Raw genomic sequence first — 19,467 nt, forward strand, 5'->3', positions numbered from 1 at the left:
TAAGACAGGAACAGCTGAGGGCTAAGTTCACTTTAGCTTGCTCCCACCAGCCCGGCCGCTCTCCTCTCCAGGTCCTCCGGCGTCGGGGGCGCGACTCCCGCTCCCCCCCGAGCGAGGCCGGGAGGCGGGCGGGGGCCGCACAAGGGCGGCCCGAAGAACCCGCCTCCCCGCGACTGACGCGCGTGAGGCCGCGCGGCCGAGCGCTGTCCCCGGCCCTTTGGCGCCACCCGGCGGAGCCAGTCCCGCGGTCCGACCGCCGGAGCACGTCATGGAGACGGAAGCGGCGGTTGGTGGCTCGGCCGAGGCTGCGTTGGCGGGGTCTGGCGCGGAGGCAGCGGAGCCCCTCGTACCGCGTGAGACGGCCAGGGAGGGCGAGGGCGCCGTGGAGTCAGCAACGGCGGCGCTCCCCTCCCCTGACCCGGAGAACAGCGGCAACTGCGCAGACGGGCTCTGGGAGCTGCCGGTAGAGCACGCCCTGAGAAGGCCGCAGTGCAGCCGCTGCAGGTGACCGGGTGGCGAGGGTGTGGGGCGGGGCCTGCGCGGTCGCGAGGGAGGGCGGTGCGCGCATAGCGCCTCCTGCGGAGGAAAAAGCGTGGGGCCGGCGCCTAGTGCGTGGTGGCGCAGGCCCCGTGTGGTCACCCACCCTGTCCCTCCCTTGCCTTCCTTCCCCGCCCCCCACACCTCGGGAAGTACTTCCTGTCCGGGGGCAGGGGGGCGTTTCCTCCTTACGTGTGGCCCGGGCGTGCCTCGTACACTGCCCCAGGCACCGCGCCTTGGCTGCTTTCTCTTAGTCCCTTCAGGTCTGATAAACTTAGTTCTAGAGTCAAGAGATTTAGCACGTAAAGGGATCTCAGAGGCCATGTGACCACCTAATCCCCTCGTTTAACAGACGGAAACTAGGGCCCAGGAAAGTTAAGTGAGTTGCCCAACGTCACACAGGTGGGCAGCGTCGCAGGCGAGATCTGTGCCAGGCCCCCCACTGCGGGGCCCCAGGGCCCTCGCTCCTCCGTCCCTGGCTTCCGCGAGCAGCCCGGGCAGGGGGGGCTGGACACTCAGGGACAGCAGCGACGTTTTATGTGTGAGAGAGCCCGGAGCCCAGGGAGCTCCTCGGGTGCAAGTTTCCCTTCTGCATCTTCTTGACTCCTGGCACGGATTAGAATGAGGGCATTCCAAAAGTCCTAGTGCAGTTTTAAACCATTTGGGACACAATGGATAAGTTAGCCAGTTAGCTGAATCAGTACCTGTTTTAGTCTTTAAGCAGAACTGCCGTCGCTTGAGGTTGCCACTTTTGAATTTTAAAGTTTTAAAATATAAATTACACCTTAAACTATATATAATGTGGTGTTAGTGCTAATGAATTTTATTGTATTCTAATTCTCTAAATATTTGTAGTCCCAAAATAGTATATATGTAAGTCTGTATATGTTTTTGCTATTGTTTCTAGATTGACTCATATGCATATATGTATGTATATGTGCATATTTACACAGTATACAAATAGCCTGACATCCATATGTATGTATGTATGTATATATAAAGGATAACTTCCCTGGCCCCTACTGAAGGCTAGATCTTAGATTTCATCCCCTTCCCCGGGGTTCCAGTACCGTTAAGGGAATTTAGGTTAGTTAGTTTCTTCACCATTGGCCCAAGCTCCTTGCACCTCAGTTATGTTTAACCACCTATCAGATCTAACAGTAATTAGCTTTTATAAAAGAATATTTACTTCAAAGGTTTTTTTTTACTTTATTTTTATTTAGTATTTAATTTCCCCCCAGTAACATGTAAAAACAATTTTCAACATTAGTTTTTAAAACTTTGAGTTTCAAATTCTCTCCCTTCCTCCCTCCCCACCCCACCTCCATGAGAAGGCAAGCAGTTCAATATAGGTTATTAATGTGTAGTCATGCAAAACATATCCATAATAATCATGTTGTGAAAGAAAACATAAAAAACCCCCCAAAACCTCAAAAAATTTTTTTTTAAAAAAGCATGCTTCAATCTGTATTAAGGCACCATCAGTTCTTTCTCTGGGGATGGTTAGCATTTTTCATCATAAGTCCTTCAGAGTTGTCATAGATTATTCTTTTGCTGAGAATAGCTGTCATTCACAACTTATCATCTTACAATTTTGCTGTTAATTTGTGCACAGTACATTTCACTTTGCATCAGCCCATGCAAGTCTTTCCATGTTTTTCTGAGAGCATCCTTATTACTTCTTATAGTACAATTGTATTCCATCATCATCACATACCGTAAGTTGTTCAGTTGATGGGCATCCCCTCAATTTCTAATTCTTTGCCCCCAGAAAAGAGCTGCTATAAATATTTTTTGACATATAAATCCTTTTACTGTTTGTTTTTTTAATCTCTTTTGGCATACAGACCTAGTAGTGGTATTGCTAGGTCAAATGGTGTGTATGGTTTTATAGCCCCTTGGGCACAGTTCCAAATTTCTTTACAGAATGGTTGTATCAGTTCACAACTCCAGCAACAGTGCAATAATATCTCATTTTTCCCACATCCCCTCCAACATTTGTTGTTTACCTTTTCTGTCCTATTAGCCAATCTAATAGGTAGTACCTCAGAATTGTTTTTTAGGCCTTTAGGGTTGTTACATAAACTGATCCTTTCCAATCCACTGGCCACTGCTGATTTTTCCTAATTTGCTGGCATATTGAATGCCACACTCTTAATAGCATCATCTTATAGAATTTAAAATGATCTTTTTTGGTATTGTTCTGTATGTTCTTCCTGCTTCTTAATCACTCCTGCTTCTGTTAAGTCTCTACCATTTTTGTCTTTTATCATTCCCATTCTTTCATTACCTCTCTATATTTCTTGAAGAGAAAATATCTCTAATTGTCTTGAAGAAATTATTTTTTTTCTTTCTCATTTTATTGTTTTCTTTATTTCTTCATGTTACTTATTAAAGAAAACTTTGTTATCTCTCTTTGCTGTTCTCTAGAATTCTGCATTCATTTGGGTATATCTTTTCCTTTTTCCTTTCCCTTTTCCTTTCCTTCTTTCCTCAGTTATTTGTAAATCCTCATCAGACAGCCATTTTGCTTTCTTGCTCTTCTTTTTCTTTGGAGTGTTTTTTGTTGTTACCTCCTCTACAATATTGCGAACCTCTGTGCATAGTTCTTTGTGCACTCTATCTACCAGATTTCATCCCTTAAATCTATTTATCATTTCCACTTCATATTCCTAAGGGATGTTATTTAGGTCATACTTATATGGTCTGATGGTTTTCCTTACTTTCTTCAGTTTAAACCTGAATTTTGAATTGTTTGAATTTTTTTGAATCATCCAGAGAAAGAACTGATGAATAGACGTATATATAGAATAATTTTACATTTATGTCCAGTCCTATTTGTACCTAATGATAGTCATCTCTAGGTCAGGGGAGAGTGACAGTGAGAAAAAAACGAAACAAAAAAAGAGATTTACATGATAATTTTGTTGTAAATTTGAAAGGAATAGCAAGTTGTGCATAGTAGATTTGCAGTTTCATATTCAATTATCTTTTTATTGTAATATATTATGGAAATGCTTGTTTTATTCTATACATTAAAAATAAAATTAAAAAAAATTAAGCCTGCATTTTGCAATAAGAAACTCAAAACAAAGATCTAACATGGAGTCAAGTGCTCCCATGCTAATTCCATGTTAGGGCTTTGTCTTATGTCTGTAATGATTCCTAGTTCAGTAGGGATGACGGGCTTCTGCTCTTCTTTGTTATAATAAAAGCCAAATGAGTACTGTGTATATATATATAAAAAGATACAGTATGGAAGTTTATAAAATATCTAACAACTTTCCAGTATTCAAATGGATCTGTGTTCTAATTGGTTTGATTTTCCTTCCATTCCTTGGTATTCTCTGAAGCCATCATCACTTTCTTCCTTTCCCAGGCTCAACTTGATAATTAGTTCAATTCTGCACTGTCTTCTTGAATTCATTACCCCTGTACTTTTGATGTGTACACCTTGTGAAACCCAACCTTGGCTTACTCCCACAGTGCATCTCCTCTCCTAAGTGCTGCTGAATGGAGCTGGAGGAAATCACAATAAGCCAATTTGAGCCAATACACATTGATGTAATCTGATCTCAGACTGGGTCCTCACTGAAGCAAAGCTATCCTTTTAATCCTCTGTAACTGAGATGCTATTTTTTTTCCATTGTAAGATGGTTAAGATCTAGTCTATTGTAGAATATCACTTATGAAAACCTGTCTGTTTTTTTGGCTAATACTTTCAGTTAGCATCGATAGGTAGATAAGTCTTATAAAGATTTTTTATACATGGGAAAATAGATATATAGTTATTCTTATTGTTATTCTCTTGGTGGGTCTGTTTTTCGAATGAATGTATCTGATATATTTTCCCCCATGCCTTTGGTATCTTTCTCTCCTTTCAGATACTTTGTGAGTTGATCCTTTAGTGCATTCACAACTGTGTGGCCTCTAGTATGGATCTCCTCTAGCTACACTCAGTTCAATATAGATTTTTCCCCAAATTTGGTTACCTCTCCTGTAAACACATCTGGGATTGTGATGTTAGCATCTAAGTATGTCAACAAGCAGTTATTAAATGCACACTATATGCCAGGCACTGTTCTAAGCAGTGAAAATACAGATCTAAGCAAAAAGGCAGTCTTTGTACTCATGGACCTTATGTTTTAATGGAGGGGAGGACAGCACATAAAAGGAAGCTGAAAAGCAGGAACTAGGGGGAAAAAGGGGACCATGGAGGAGAAATAAGCCTGGAGGGTCAGGAGTGGAGCCAGGAAAGGAGTGAAAGAATGGATGTGGCTGGCCTAAGTACTTTCTTAAAATGAAGCTTCCAGGAGGAAGTCAGGGTAAGATAATAAGTATTTTTTAAGCTCTTAGCACATGCCAGGAATTGCACTAAAACCTTGGGATACAAATACAAAGAATCCTTATCTTCCAGGAACTTACATTCCAGTGGCTAAAATAACATACAAAAGGGAGCTGAAAGGTGAAGAGTAGGGAACTGCTAGGTGAAGATCAAAGCCTGGAGCCATGGTGCTTGAAGCTGGAAAAAGTCATTAGCACACCTGGGAGAGGGATGAAGGCCCCAAAATGGTGGCCCTAAGGGGAACTGGCCCATTGCAGAGGGATAGAGTGAGGAGACCTCAGGTGCTGAGGGAAATTCCAGGGTGAGGCAGGGATGGTGTTAAAATCCAGAATGGAGCAGAATGAAGTTTGGTCAGCCTGATCAATCAGAGGAAAGGCAGAAAGGGAATTCAGAGGGATCTTTCTGGATGAGAAGGTGATTGTACTATCCTTGCAAATCTTTGCATGTCTTTTCCATTTTTCTTTTGTTTGTTCTTGTGTTTTTTGGTTCTTAAATACCCTTGGACTGATTGTTGGATCGCTTTCTAGCTTTCTTTAAATTGGTTTTACCCTCCATTGCTTTTCTCTGCTTTATTAGTCAATCAAGTAGTCGATTAATAAACAGGAACTGTATTAGTCACTGGGGAGACAAATGCTGTGAATGAAACGATCCTTACTGAAAAGGAGCTTATATTCTAACAGAAGAGACAAGCACACGAATACATATGCACACATATACACATATATCTGTGTGTATACATATAATAATATAAAGAGAATAAATACAAATTGTATTAACAAAGTAGTTGAATGGGAGAGCACTGATAATTGAGGGGATCAGGAAAGGCATCATATAGAAGGTTGTGCTTGAGTTGGGTGTTGAAGGAAGAAAGGGAATATGTGAGGCAGAGATAGGGAGGGAATATATTCTAGGCATGGTGGATAGCCATTGCGAAAGCACAGAGATGGAAGTGGAGGGTCATGAATGAAAAAGAGAGAGAAGAACAATTTGGTTGTATCACAGAGTGTGAGAAGGGGAAGTAATGTCCAGTGAGGTTCCAAAAGTCCACTGGGGCCAGGTCTTCTAACCTAGAGTTAATAAGAAAGTACTAAAGCAAGTTGAGTAGGAGAGTCATATGGTTTGATCTTCACGTAAGGAAAATTATTTTGGCAACAATGCATAGGATGGACTGGAGTGATGAGAGACTGAAGGCAGGAAGCTGTCATAGTAATCCAGGTAAGAAGTGATGGGGGCCTGAACTAAAGTGGTAGCTGTGCAAGTGAAGGAGTCAGATTTGAGAAATATGACCATCTCCTCACCATGTTGCCTACATTCTTGCCATTTACCCCCAAATACTTCTATCCCCTCACCCTCTTATCTCTCTTCCATTGTAATCTCAGACTCTGCTCCTGGGGCTCCCTGGCTCTGATAAGTGAGCTGTATCTTATCTTTTGAGAGCTATTTTTCAGCCTTCTCACCATGTTGCTTACACTCTGGCCACCATCCTCCGTTCTCCTGCCCTGAAATTCTGAACTCTTTCTAGGTATTCTGGCTCTTTTAGTGAGCTTTTGCCTTTTCTTGCTGGGAATCACTCCGTGGCCATTTCTATATCCTACCTCTTTGCCTGTATCTTTTTCCCTTACCTCTCCCCCTTTCCCAGCCCTATGCTGCTTTTTTTGGCTATCAGAATATAAATTCATTAAGTGATCATCTTGAGTATTTTTATTTTTATCCCCTGCACTTAGCATAGTGTCTGGATCAGAGTAAGTGCTTAATAAATATATATTTTGTTTATGAATGGAGCAGAACAAGTCTATTCCTCTTTCACATAATTGCCTTTCAAATACTTGAAAATAGTCAACAATGTTCCCTCTTTAGTTGTCTCTTCTTTATGCTAAAACATCACCATTTCTTCAAATTGGTCAAGACCATTCACCATTCCTGTTGCTCTTCTCTAAATATTCTCCAGCTGATTAATATGCTTCCTAAAATGAGATTTTCAGAATGTCAAAATAGTCTTAATAGGGCAGGGCTATCACCTTTCTAGTCCTGGACACTAGGTTTCTTAATATAGCCTAAGATCACCTTAGCTTTTTAAATTGCTATATGACATAGTTGATTCATAATTTTTGGTCTGAGTTCCCTGCCTTGTGGTCAGATCTGCAGAGCTGCTAGTTGCCTCTTTTTCCTGCTCTCTGCTGGCATCGGGCCTGCACCTGCTGAATCTGTGACCCTTTCTGGTGCTAGTACATAGCCACAGGCCCCATTATTGTCTTCTCACTGCAAAGTTTTGGGGGACTTCTTCTTGGCCAGAATCAGCCCCCCCTGTGCCCACAGACCTCTGTCAGCTATTTCCTCCTGTTGACCTTAGTTAGAAAAAAATGATTCAGTGATTTTTCCTTTGATTTCCCAATCATAACTTGTTCTGCTGCTCTTTCTAGGTCTTTGAGGGAGTGTCTGTTGGGGAGAATTAGGCTGTACTGCTTTCCTCAACTTCACCTTCTTCGCTGGTTCCAGGATTTTAAAGAAATCAGAAGTTATGGCCATTGGGAAGAAAATTTTAGCTGGCAGCTTCTTCTGCCCCTTCCATTCCTAGAGTACAGATGTAACTCTGGTCGAATCCTTTCTTAGAGCTAATACATTGTATAAATATTTATCTATGACTTTGTGTTGTTACTGTTAATAAATTATATGCGCAGTTAATATTGATGTTTGTGTAACCCTATGAGTTCAGAGTTTAAAACTGAAAGAGGATAGAAAGCTTATGGGAAAAGAGGGTTTCTCTAGTTTTATAAGCCAGGGTTGGAGTGTAGAGCTAATTAATCAATTAGTTAATAAGAGATTTTGGATTTTCAGGGGTTTTTTTGTGTTGTTATTCATACCTACTAGACTGCCTTTGAATCTGGTGAGAGAATAAGGTAAAAAACTAGCAGTAGGTAAAGGGGTTAGGATTAGGTATGTTTGTACTGAAGAGCGTCAGAGAGGTATTATTACTTACACGCTCCATCACACTCAAATCTAAATAATGGTTGCTACGTGGTGTGTGTGTGTGTGTGTGTGTGTGTGTGTGTAATCTTCTTCATGGGTTTGCTGCATGTGGATAAGCAAAAATTGCTATATTAGAAAGGACATTTACCAATAAATAAACTGGAAGAATGTCCAGAGATAGGTAACTAGAATAATAGTAGCTAGTGTTTATATACCACTTTAACATTTGCAACTACTTTACAAATATTAACTCATTTCAGCCTTATAATTTTTCTATGAATATCACAGTATTGTCACCATTTTATAGATGAAGAAATTGAGCCTCTTAGAGTTAAAATGGCTTGCCCATGGTCACATAGCTAGTCAATGTCAAAGGCTGGATTTGAACCCAACTCCCTTCTTCAGAGGAACATAAAATCTGTCTTCAGGTACTTGAAGGGCTATCAAGTGGAAGATGATAAGATAAAAAGATAAGCTGATGAGGTGAACCTGTTCTACTTCTCTCAGTGGGTAGAACTAGGGAACAATGGGTAGGAATTACAAAGAAACAAATTTAGTCTTGAGGTAAGAATAAGCTTCCTGATAATTAGATCCATCTCAAAGTGCAATGAGCTTTCTTGGGGTGGGTAGTAGGTTCCTTCCTGGCTAATGCTCAAAAATGTTTTAGAGGGAATCCTTCTTATGCTGGTTAAACTATGTGTTTTCTAGGTACTTTCCAACTCTGAGATTCAGTGATTCTTGTGAACCCGAACTCTGGTTTTGTAAAATTTTTCCAACTTTCCTCTAATAAATTTATCTTGAAAAATGAGATTTCCCCCTTTAAAAAAATTCTTAGCTTTTGTATTGTAATGAGGGAGGCTAACTGACATCTGTTCCTAAATACAGATAAACTTAAATTATAGTTATGAAGAAGGCAAGGTCCTACTGTGTAAATCAGATCTACTTATGTAGAAATATGCCTAAATATATGTTATTATTTTCTGAACTGGTTTTAAAAGGTATATTTCTTCAAAGTTTGCTATTCTGAATAAAGTTAGCTAGTTTGAGAAAAATTTAAATGCATATGGATTTTGAGTAGTCTTTTGTAGAAATGGCTGTATTTCTATCCTGCTTTAGAGTGTTTTTTAAAACATTTCCTACATATTCATTTTACTTAACTTAGCACTTACATAGCACTTTAAAACAATACCTTTTAAATTATTCCTTAAAAGCCCCCAATTAAGAAGGTAAGTACACTTAACTCTAAACCATCCATTTTATATGGTTTATCTTTGGTAAGTTTTTAATGCCAGAGCAATTTCTTTATTCCATCAATACTTCTGAGCTGCCTTTCCCTGCAAACATTTGCTATTTGATCAAGATAGGCAACTATTTCACCACTGTTCTGCATCCCTTATATTTTGAAGTACTACTACCCTACTGCCCTCTTTGTTAATGAAAGTAAAAATTAGCTATATTTTTAATAACTGATGGAGTTTATTTAACTTCAAGCGCCTAATTGACCCTGAGGTGAACAAAACCTAGTATGGTTTGACTCCTCTTGCCTCTGGAAGTTATAGTGGTGTATCTATGGACAAGAATCATAAAAGCATTTACAAATCCTGTGTCTTATGCGGTAGGATATATCTAAATATCAGTCAGCAAACACACATTTTAAAGTGCCTGTTCTGTGCTATGTGCTATGTGCACTGTGCTATGCACTTGGGACGCAAATACAATAAATGATACAATCCTTACTCTTGTATATCTATAATCTAAGGTGTTTGACAAGCAAATATTTTTTTCTGGTATTGTTTTCTTTCTAACAATGCTCCAAATGCTTCTTTTATTGAGCATTCATTTTTTTCCCCATTATTTGTTAGGATCAGGTTTGCATGGTATGTCACCTTGGGTTGCATCTTGAGCTCCTTTACTTTTCAGAACACATTATTCCCTTCCCTCCTGTGGTTTTTGGTAGGTACAGAAATAGTCTTGTGTTACTCAAATTTCCTTTATTTTAGGTCTTTCACCTCATCACTTGCACAGTTTGTTTTTTGTCATTGACATTGTTAGGTTTAACCATTAGGAGTTTATAACATGGATTTTTTTCCCCCCAGAGTTGATTTGTGGATCTTTCCGATTGGTACCTTGCTTTCTGTGTTCAGAAAGTCGGCAATTTTCTTGAATTGTTTCATGCATTATAGTGTTTAGATTTTTTAACTTGTCATGTTCTCCCGTAAGTTGTCATATCTTATCCTATCTTTGAGATCAACATGTTTTGTTTATATAGAAATCATGGTTTCTTTTATAGTTACTACTTTTTGCTTCTCTTCTTCCAGTTGTCCTTCACTTCTGCGTATTTGGATTCACAATCAGCTATTCTCTCTTTTGTTTCTTTGGTGAGACTTGCCACCATGGATTCAAGTTTTTCTGTTCTGCCAATTATTTCTGCTATGCAGGCCATAGATTCTGCTTTCATAATTCTCATTTGTCTTTTAAACTGTTTAGGAATATCTTGCTTTGATTTCATGTTTTGTTGGTAATCTACAACATCCTCTGCATCATCAGGTGTAGATTCATTTTTCTTTGTCTTGCAGCATTTATTCATAGATATTTGGATTCATTTAGCTAAGCTGGAAGCCACATTCCCTTCTGTTATTAATATATTCCTTGTTTGTTTAATCTACTTTTCTCACATTATTTGAGTTCTTCCTGAGATGTTTGGTAATTTTAGTCTGCCCGTATTCTCCTATTGCTCAAGTTTTGACTTTTTCTCTTTGAGTGTTAAAGAACCTGGATAGTAAAACACACTTGTAGGGAATATATGTTGCCAGGGCAATTAAAAATTTTGGAATTATAGACTTTGATTTTTTTTCTGTCTTAGAGTCTATCTATAAAAGTTCATTGATGAATTTAGCCTTTGTGTGAATAAATGTTCTCACTGCTAAAACTAAGCTAATCCATATTGTGCTAGACTAATACTTCATCGGACAAGTGTTAACACGTTGGACCCAAAGGAAACAGGGAGTTAGCTTCCCACAACCACCAATAACTTTTATCTTTTGCTAGAGATTGTTGAAAATGCACTTTTCTGCATACTATTCTTTATAACAAAATCTTAATTCTGACAATATATACTTTTAAAATGCAGTACACAAAATAAAATTGGTAAAATGCAAAACATTTCTTCTTGCTAGTAATTCCCTAGAATTGTGTGACTTTTTATGCTAACATATCAATTAAAAAAAAAACCACTGACTTCAGACAATAGTCACTTTTTATAACACATGAAATCTACAGTACCATAAATACTTTCCTCCTTTTTGTGAATGTAATGACTCATCGATTCATTAACACCAAACTTGTGACCAACAATGGCTGCAGACTTTCCCACTCGAAGTTTATCTAACTAAGTTTATCATTTTCTCACAAAACGGTATTACCGACTTAATGTACTTAGGCTTAGGGCCCAATGAACTTGTATTAGCTTTGGGTGCATAATCTTAACACAAAACTTGAGTTTTAAAGGTAAACAGTGAACATATTCATTGAATACGTGGGGAGCTCTTTACAATGGTAGGATGAACAAGACCGGTGATATTCCTAGTAGGACAGCAAATGCTCCACAAATTTTGTGCATTATGCCTCTTATTTTTTCTTGATTGAGCATATCCTCAAATGTATGGTTGCCAACATGAAGGTGAAAATGAAGTTATTAATAAAATAATGCAGATGCTTTAAGTTGTAAGTTAAATATACAAATATTGAGTATTGACTGTATATTGTTTCAGAGTAATTTTCAAATAAACACAGTGTATGTTGCAAGGGTCTTCTATTTAAACATTTATACTTTTGCTTTAAAATTTCATTGTTGCTGCTGTCCTCTGCAGGCTTTATAAAGGGATAACTGGAATTATGTAGAAATAAGTTGGTAAGTTAGGGGGATGTCTATACTAAGTATGTGAAGACTTTCCCTGGCTGAATGGGCAGATGAGGACAGTTTGTTTCAGTGGCCACGAAAGCAGCTGAAGCAGGCTTTGTGGAGAGCTTAGAGCATGATCAGGCATTGAAGATGCCAAGGTCATCCACTGCATCCTGGATCATTGTCAGTTGTCTTGACTTTTGTCCTCCCACTGGACTTTGATGACTTAGGAAGACTGAATGAGGCTGATGATTCTCTGCCCCTCTGCCTCACTTAAATACCAATTCACAGGCAAGTCAAGATATCATTTATGATGTCATTGGTCCTCTTCGAAAATAAAGGATGAACAACAACAATTGCAACCCAGCATGTTATTGGCTTTTGAACTATTTCATGAACGCTTTGATTTTTCCATTACGTTCTTTTCACGTAACTTTTAGATTTCATTTGTTTAATTCTTATTTTAGCACTATCATTTATTATTATCTTTTTGTTAGATTTATATCATTCTGATAGTAGGGTTTAAAAATCTCCCATTTTGTATTTACTTTTTGTAAGATTGAGGTTTTCCTACATTGATTTAGCTGCAGAATTGTTAGGTAGACACATGTTTAAAACTAATATGTAATCTTTTGTATCAAACCTTTCAGAATAATATGAAGACCATATTTTAATCTCTTTCGATGCTTTCTTTTTTGAATCCTGCTTTTATTTATTAATATCTCTCTTGCTTTTTATGATTTGGTAGGAGTATGACAATTTTTAGACCATCTTTTACTTTTTAATCATATGAGATCTTTCTGGATTGATATGCCTTATGTAAACAGCATATTGTTGGGTTCTGATTTTAATTTATTCTTTGATTTCTTTTCATTTTATTGGAGAATCCATTTATGGTTGGTATTAAAAGTTATTAGGTTTGTCCTCTTTTCAATCATTCTATTAGATGGGAACATATATTTTTTACCCTTATTATTTCTTTTAATCCAAATACAAAAGCTCTCTAAACAAAATTATACTGCCTTATATTAATAGGTATGTAGATTTCTTGAACTTGAATTTCCCATTCATGAATGATAGAAGCTTTTGAGTACCCTGCCCTTCCATTTGCTTATCTTCATCCTTTTTTTGCCTTAAACTGTTTTATTAAAAATGTTACTAAAATATCAATACAAACAACTAAACCTGCTTACCAACTATGCATACATTAATGTATTATATTAAATATATACACTCAGCCAAAACAAATCCCCACCTAGGTCATTTCTGAAAATATATGTCTCATTACCTTGAGTTCTTCATCAAACTATCAGAAAGTGGGTAGCATGTTTGATTACCAGTTCTTCGGAGTTGTGTTTGCTTATTTCATTGATCATAGTTCTTTAGTATTTCATACTTTTATTCTTTGTAAAGACATTTTTATTGTAAACTTTTTTCAGGTTCTGCTTTAATTTCCTCATGGTCTTTCTCAGCATCTTTTAATTTTCACTTGATTTACTCTTATGATTTTTGTTTTCTTTACCAGTGCCAATCTGCCTTAATTTCTTCAAATGTTTTGTGTATCTCTTTGGATATCTTTTATTATTTTTTTGTCTACTTGCACTATTTCTCCCTTAATTTTAGTGGCTTTTTTCTGCTGATTATCTCTAATTTATTCTGCAGATAGCTTGTCTTTACGGTTATTTGTGTGTTGTCTCCCCTGGTAGACTGTGAGCCCCTTGAGATCAGGAATTGCCTCTTTTTCTGGTATACCCAACAATTAGCACAGTGCCTGGCACATAGGAGCTTAATAAATGTTTATTGACTGATTAATTATTTCTGGCACTTTAGCTGATTTATTTGTTCTAGAGCATCTTTTTATTGTATTGAAACTATTTTTGCTTTCCTCATTTTTATTTTGGTTGATTTTTTAAATTTTTAAAAATTTTTGCTTTTAGGCAATTGGGGTTAAGTGACTTGCCCAGGGTCACACAGCTAGCAAGTGTCAAGTGTTTGGTCTGAGACCGGATTTGAACTCAGGTTCTCCTGACTTCAGGGCCGGTGCTCTATCCACTGCACCACCTAGCTGCCCCTATTTTGGTTGATTTTGAAAGGATGCATGTATGTATGTGTGTGTATGTTCATGTTTGGTTGTTTTATTCCTTTGATCTTTCTCTCTCTCTTTTTTTTTGTAGAGAGTATGGAAAGCCTAGCTCTCACTGGTCTTTCAATGCCACCACCCCAGACCAGTGTGTGTGTGTGTGTGTGTGTGTGTGTGTGTGTGTGTGTGTGTGAGAGAGAGAGAGAGAGAGAGAGAGACAGAGTGTGAGAGAGAGAGAGAGAGAGAGAGAGTGTGTGTGTGTGTAAGTACACATACACATGCTTTACTTTATACAAATTTTAAGAACACATTCTCTAAAGATGTATCTTCTCCCCGTGATCTCTGTTATTTATCATTCCTGTTTTCCATAGTCTTTTCCATTGTCTCTTTGTTTGGTTTGGAATCAAAGAATTAGTATGTGGATATGTATTTTAAAGCTTTGTACATAGTTGAAGGTAAATATTTTGTAACTTTAGATTAAAACACTCTGAAAAACATTTTCTTTAAGATACAGGATGAGATTTAAATGTATTTTTAGATATATGCATAGTTAAAATAAATAGAAGCAAAATTAAATCCAAATATGGTCTTCTATTTGATCCACCTTTAATATTTCATAAATAATACTAGGTCCCTTGCTTAAGCTTCATCTGAAAGCTATCTATCTCTGTTGTGGTCTTTTTGTTTCTTTATTGTTATAGTTTACAGTAGTATACCAAAAAAAATTTTTTTGCAGAAATACAGTCTCCCAAACTTAGCACATGGCAAGCTAAAAATAAGCAAAAGCTATTCTTGCTAAGAAACATTCAAAAGAAGACCTGAGAATTGAAATTAGAGACATTGCTGGAATAGGTTAATGAGTGTGAAACTCTGACTATGAAAATCATTTTTTGGGATAAGGAAGGACTTGATTATGGCACAATGGAAATAGCTCTAGTTTTGGAGCAGAGGTTGTCAAACTTATTTGGCCTACCATCCCCTTTTAAAAAAATTACTCAGTGCCCCCCTAGAAATCTACTTTCTTTAACATTTTTTTGAGATTTGTGTCATTTAAAAATATAAAATATTTTTTTAAAAAATAACATTCTACATTTAATAATTTATTGTAAATTTGTGGTTTTTTCCTGCATTGAAATTTTAACAATGTAATGTTGTGTCATGTAACCATATAGTATTGTATTGTAAACAAGTCATAATGCGAACATATTCCTGCTGATGCATACTGGACTTTCTGACAATGTGAGACACACTTAACTGCCAACACTTGCTTGTTAAGACCTGTCTTCAGAATTGACCACTGATCAGTTGTAACTTGCATTTTTGTGTGTTAATTTGGAAAATAATGTAATCACTATGACTTTAACTCTGTTAAACATGTACGAAAGGCTTTTCAAAATTTTCTTCTCTTCTTTCCTTATGCTTCCACTGCCCCCTTATTTTTCTTCAGTGTCCCCCAGTTGCACTCAAGGCTACTACCACTCACCTGGATAGTTCCAGTGCCTCCCAGGGGATATTTTGGGAACCTGTGTAGGTCTGGAATCAGGGGATCTGGGTCCAGATACTATCTCTGTCATTTACTACCTGTGTAACTTCGCAAATCACTTAATCTTCCTGTACCTTAAGTTCCTCATCTCTAAAATGAGATAGTTAGACTAAAACACCTTTGGAGTTCCTTTCAGCTCTAAATCTATGATCCTTTGATAATTTGGAATTTTTTATTCTTAGGTAACAGAGTAGTTAATATCTAGAGCTTAGAGATGTTTATCTAATCTTTCATATTTTTAGAGATACCAGAAGAACTAACAGGACTTGACATGGCACACCTCAATTTCCTTATCTGTCAAATGAGGCAGCTGAATTTTAAAATCCCCTTCAGCTCCAAGTCCTGTGGAACTCCAAAGAACTAATGATAACAACATAGATCACGAGTTTGCTGACTTCAGAGTGGTCTGTTACCTTGGGATACTTGATTGTATCTCTTAGCATTGGTTTGCTTATTCTATTTTACATGCTTTGTCTTCTTCATCTTCTAATTAAGGTGACAACAAAGTAAAGTTTACTAACAATTAATGTATATTTTTACTACTAAATGCAAAAATGTCATTTCTCATGATATGGCTTAACACAGTATAGATCCTGTTGGCTGACTATATAAGGAACTTTATGTACTTGTTAGGCAAATGAGGATTTAAGTTATGGGTTGCTATTATCTATAAGTGAAATGATTTTTAAAGTATTGTGAGCCATCAGTTCACTGTTTAGACTCCATGGCTCTGTAAAAGTATTACAATATGCTTCATTATACAAAAATGAAACCATATTTAATAACAATTAATGTGGCCTTTATTCTCTATTGATAGAAAGTATCAAAATTCCTCTTTTAACTCTTTTGAAGAACTATGTATTGGCCCAGAAAGGAGGAAGAAACTGAACATCACACTTCAAGAGAAGTAGAAAGATAGATACCACTGTGCCATCTAGCTGCCCCAAGGAGCTTGCATTCTAATAGTGAAGATAGCACATATAGGGGTACTGTGAGAGGAAGCTTAGGAGAAGCTTATAGGAGAAGAATGTCAGTGTGGCAGATGAGGTGAAAGAGGTGGAGGTTAAAGAACAGAAAATCAAATCAGAGTAAGGAGTTCCTCTAAGAACATGTTCTACAACCTGAAATAGCTATCCCTTTTCTTTTCAATTATATTTTCTTTTTGTTTTTCAATTAGCAAATATCCACTCTCATTCCACCCAATACCCCTCCTCCTAAAAAATGAGAATAAAAGAAAAACAAAATTTGTTACAAAAATATATAAGCAAGCAAAACAAATTTGTGCATTGATAATGTCCAAAAAATACATGTCTAATTCTATACTCTTAGTTCGTCACCTCTTTATCAGGAAGTAGCTTGAATTTTTTTTTTATCATTAACCCTTTGAAATTGTAGTTGGTCATTAATACTGATCAAAGTTCTTACTTCTTTCAAAGGTTTTTGTCTTTACCATATTGTAGTCTTTATCATATTGTACAATTTGTTCTCCTGGTTCTGTTTACTTCACTTTTATCAGGTCATGTAAATCTTCCCAAGTTTCTCTGAAACCATCCCCTTCATCATTCCTTATAGTACAATAGTATTCCATCCCATTTATGTACTATAACTTGTTTAGTCATTCCTTAATTCATGGTTCTCTTTTAGAATACCATTCTTTGTTCCCTTAAAAAGAATTGTAATATTTTTGTACATCCTTAGAGTTTGTTTTATTTAGGAGTAATGCCTCCCTGTAATTTCCCTTTCTCTTTTCTTCCTTTCCTCTTCTACTTCCTTGTTTAGAGAAATGTATTTCTGTACTCAATGCTCTGTGTGTGTGTGTTGTGTGTGTGTTGTGTGTGTGTGTGTATGTATGTATGTATGTATGTATGTATGTATGTGTATTTATTTGTATTTCTTCCTCTTTTGATCACTTCAGGTGAGAGTAACGTGCAGGTGTCAGCTGTTTCTCCCTCCCCACCACCTTCCTCCTTGTTTTATGGATATTTATTTGTGAATCCTGATTGTGAGATAAATACAAGCAAAGACATGCAATTCATATTTTAATTTAAAAAATTATCCTTGTGATTATTTATGTTTACCTTTTTATGTTTTTATTAACTGCAGTGTCTGAAGTTCAGTGTTTCTATGCAGCTTTGGTCTTTTCATCAGGAGTGCTTAGAAATCCTCTGTTTTATTAAAGTTCCATTTTCCTCCTGTAGGATTATACTGTTTTGCTGACTAAGTTATTATTTACTGTAAGCCTATACTTTTGCCTTCTGGAACAGAATCTCTCTGTTCCTTTATGGTGGTGGCTGCTAAATTTTGTGTGATCCTGACTACTAGCTCTTCCGTACTTAAATTCTTTCCAGCTACTTGCACTTTTTTTCTTTGACCTGGAAGCACTGGATTTCATCTGTAATGTTCCTGGGAATTTTATTTTGGAGTTTCAGGGGGTAACTGGTAGATGCTTTCTAGTTCTTCTTTGTTATCTGATTTTCTTTTATGATCCCTTGAGATGTCCCACCTCTTATTTTAATCATGACATTCAGGTAGTCTTATTTTTTTCTCTGCCTGTTTTCTAGGTCAGTTGTTTTTGCTGTGAAATAGACGCCTTATATTTTCCATTTTTTCAGTCTTATGATTTTATTTTTATATTTTTTGTAATCATTGTCTTTGGTTTGATCCATTTTAATTTTTAGGAAATTTTTTGCTTGGGCAAGGTTTTGTATCTCTTGTGACAAATTATTAATTCCCTTTCCTTTCTAATTTTTTTCCTCTAGTACTTTAATTTCATTTATAAAAAAATTACCTTTTTAAAAACACCTGCTTCATCTCTTCTAGGAATTCTAGTTGAGTTCATGCCCAAGTTATGTTTTTCTTTGAGGCTTTGCTTATAGATGTTTTGGAGTCATTCTCTATTTTGAAGTTTATGTCTTAAGCATCCCTTTCTTTTTTTCATATTATTTAATATTTTATTTTTCCCAATTACATGTAAAAACAATTTAACTTTTCCCCCCACATTTTGAGTTCCAAATGCTCTCCCCCTTCCCATTGAGAAGGTAAGCATTTTGACATACTTATACATATGTAGTCTTGTAAAACATATTTATGTGTGTTAGAAATAGGCTTGACACCAAAAATTTAGTATCAAGAAAATTATTATAAAGAAGGTCCAGAGGATTTAGACATTTCTGGCCAGAAGCGGGCTCCACCCCTCTGCAGGAGGGGTGGGCCGTGAGTGAAAGGGCACGTGTGGTTTTATGCAGTTGAATTAGGTGCAAAACCTCCCAGGCCTGGATTGGTCCATCCCTTCCCAGGTTACACCTTTCCTTACATGTTTCACCTTGATATGCTCAAGTATGTTCCCCCTTCCTTGGTCATACGTCCCATGACTCATTAATGAGGCTCTAATTTTATGCAGGGTGTGTCAGATAATAGTAATGAAGCTCATTAAGCAGGCACACTAACATTTTTCAGGTGTCCTCAGGTTGACCCTAATTAGTCTGAGCTGGCTTGACCCTTATCTTGATTTTGGGGTCTTTTTGGAACAATCCACTTACTTTTTATTGGCTAAGCCCAAGCCCACCTGCAGTGTACTACTTCCTGGAGCTGTTGTTCTTTAAATCTCTGCATTATTCTACCTGTGGAAACATAAGCCCTTCTAACTCTAACACATGTAAGTTATTCTATGAAAGAAAACACAGACAAAAAAAAAGAAAAATAAAGAAGAAGTATCTTTGATCTACTTTCAGGCTCTACCAGTTCTTTCTGTGGAGACGGACAGCACCTTTCATGATAAGTCCTACAGAATTGTCTTGGATCATTGTATTTGTGAGAAAAGCTGAGTTATCACAGTAGATCTATAATGCAGAACATTATTTTATCATTTTAGGTAGTAGGGCCCATCAAGCCATGGAAAGCAGAAATTACTGCTTAATCTTGCCCCAGACCTCTTTTCTCCTAAATCTAAACAATAGTGAAATGTACTCTTGCATAGCTCAGCATAGCCCGTACCTCCAACGCAAATGAATAAGAAAGCTTGCAATATAATTGCTTTAGATAATTATGTTTATGCCAGAGACCAGGATACCTGGTCTGGTTTGTGTGATCTCTGT

General features: G+C 37.2%; 1 protein-coding gene across 1 annotated transcript in view; it reads left to right on the plus strand.

The window, feature by feature from the left end:
- The first annotated feature begins 233 nt into the window (after positions 1–233).
- Positions 234–19,467, plus strand: part of DTWD2 (DTW motif tRNA-uridine aminocarboxypropyltransferase 2) — a 128,691-nt gene continuing 109,457 nt past the window's right edge. The window contains exon 1 of the mRNA XM_020979017.2: positions 234–504. Within this exon, the coding sequence (XP_020834676.1) occupies positions 269–504 (236 nt within the window). The 5' untranslated portion in view covers positions 234–268. The remainder of the gene's footprint in view (positions 505–19,467) is intronic.

This window comes from Phascolarctos cinereus, unplaced genomic scaffold (assembly GCF_003287225.1).
Source record: "Phascolarctos cinereus isolate Bilbo 61053 unplaced genomic scaffold, phaCin_HiC Scaffold_4;HRSCAF=312, whole genome shotgun sequence".
NCBI lineage: Eukaryota > Metazoa > Chordata > Mammalia > Diprotodontia > Phascolarctidae > Phascolarctos > Phascolarctos cinereus.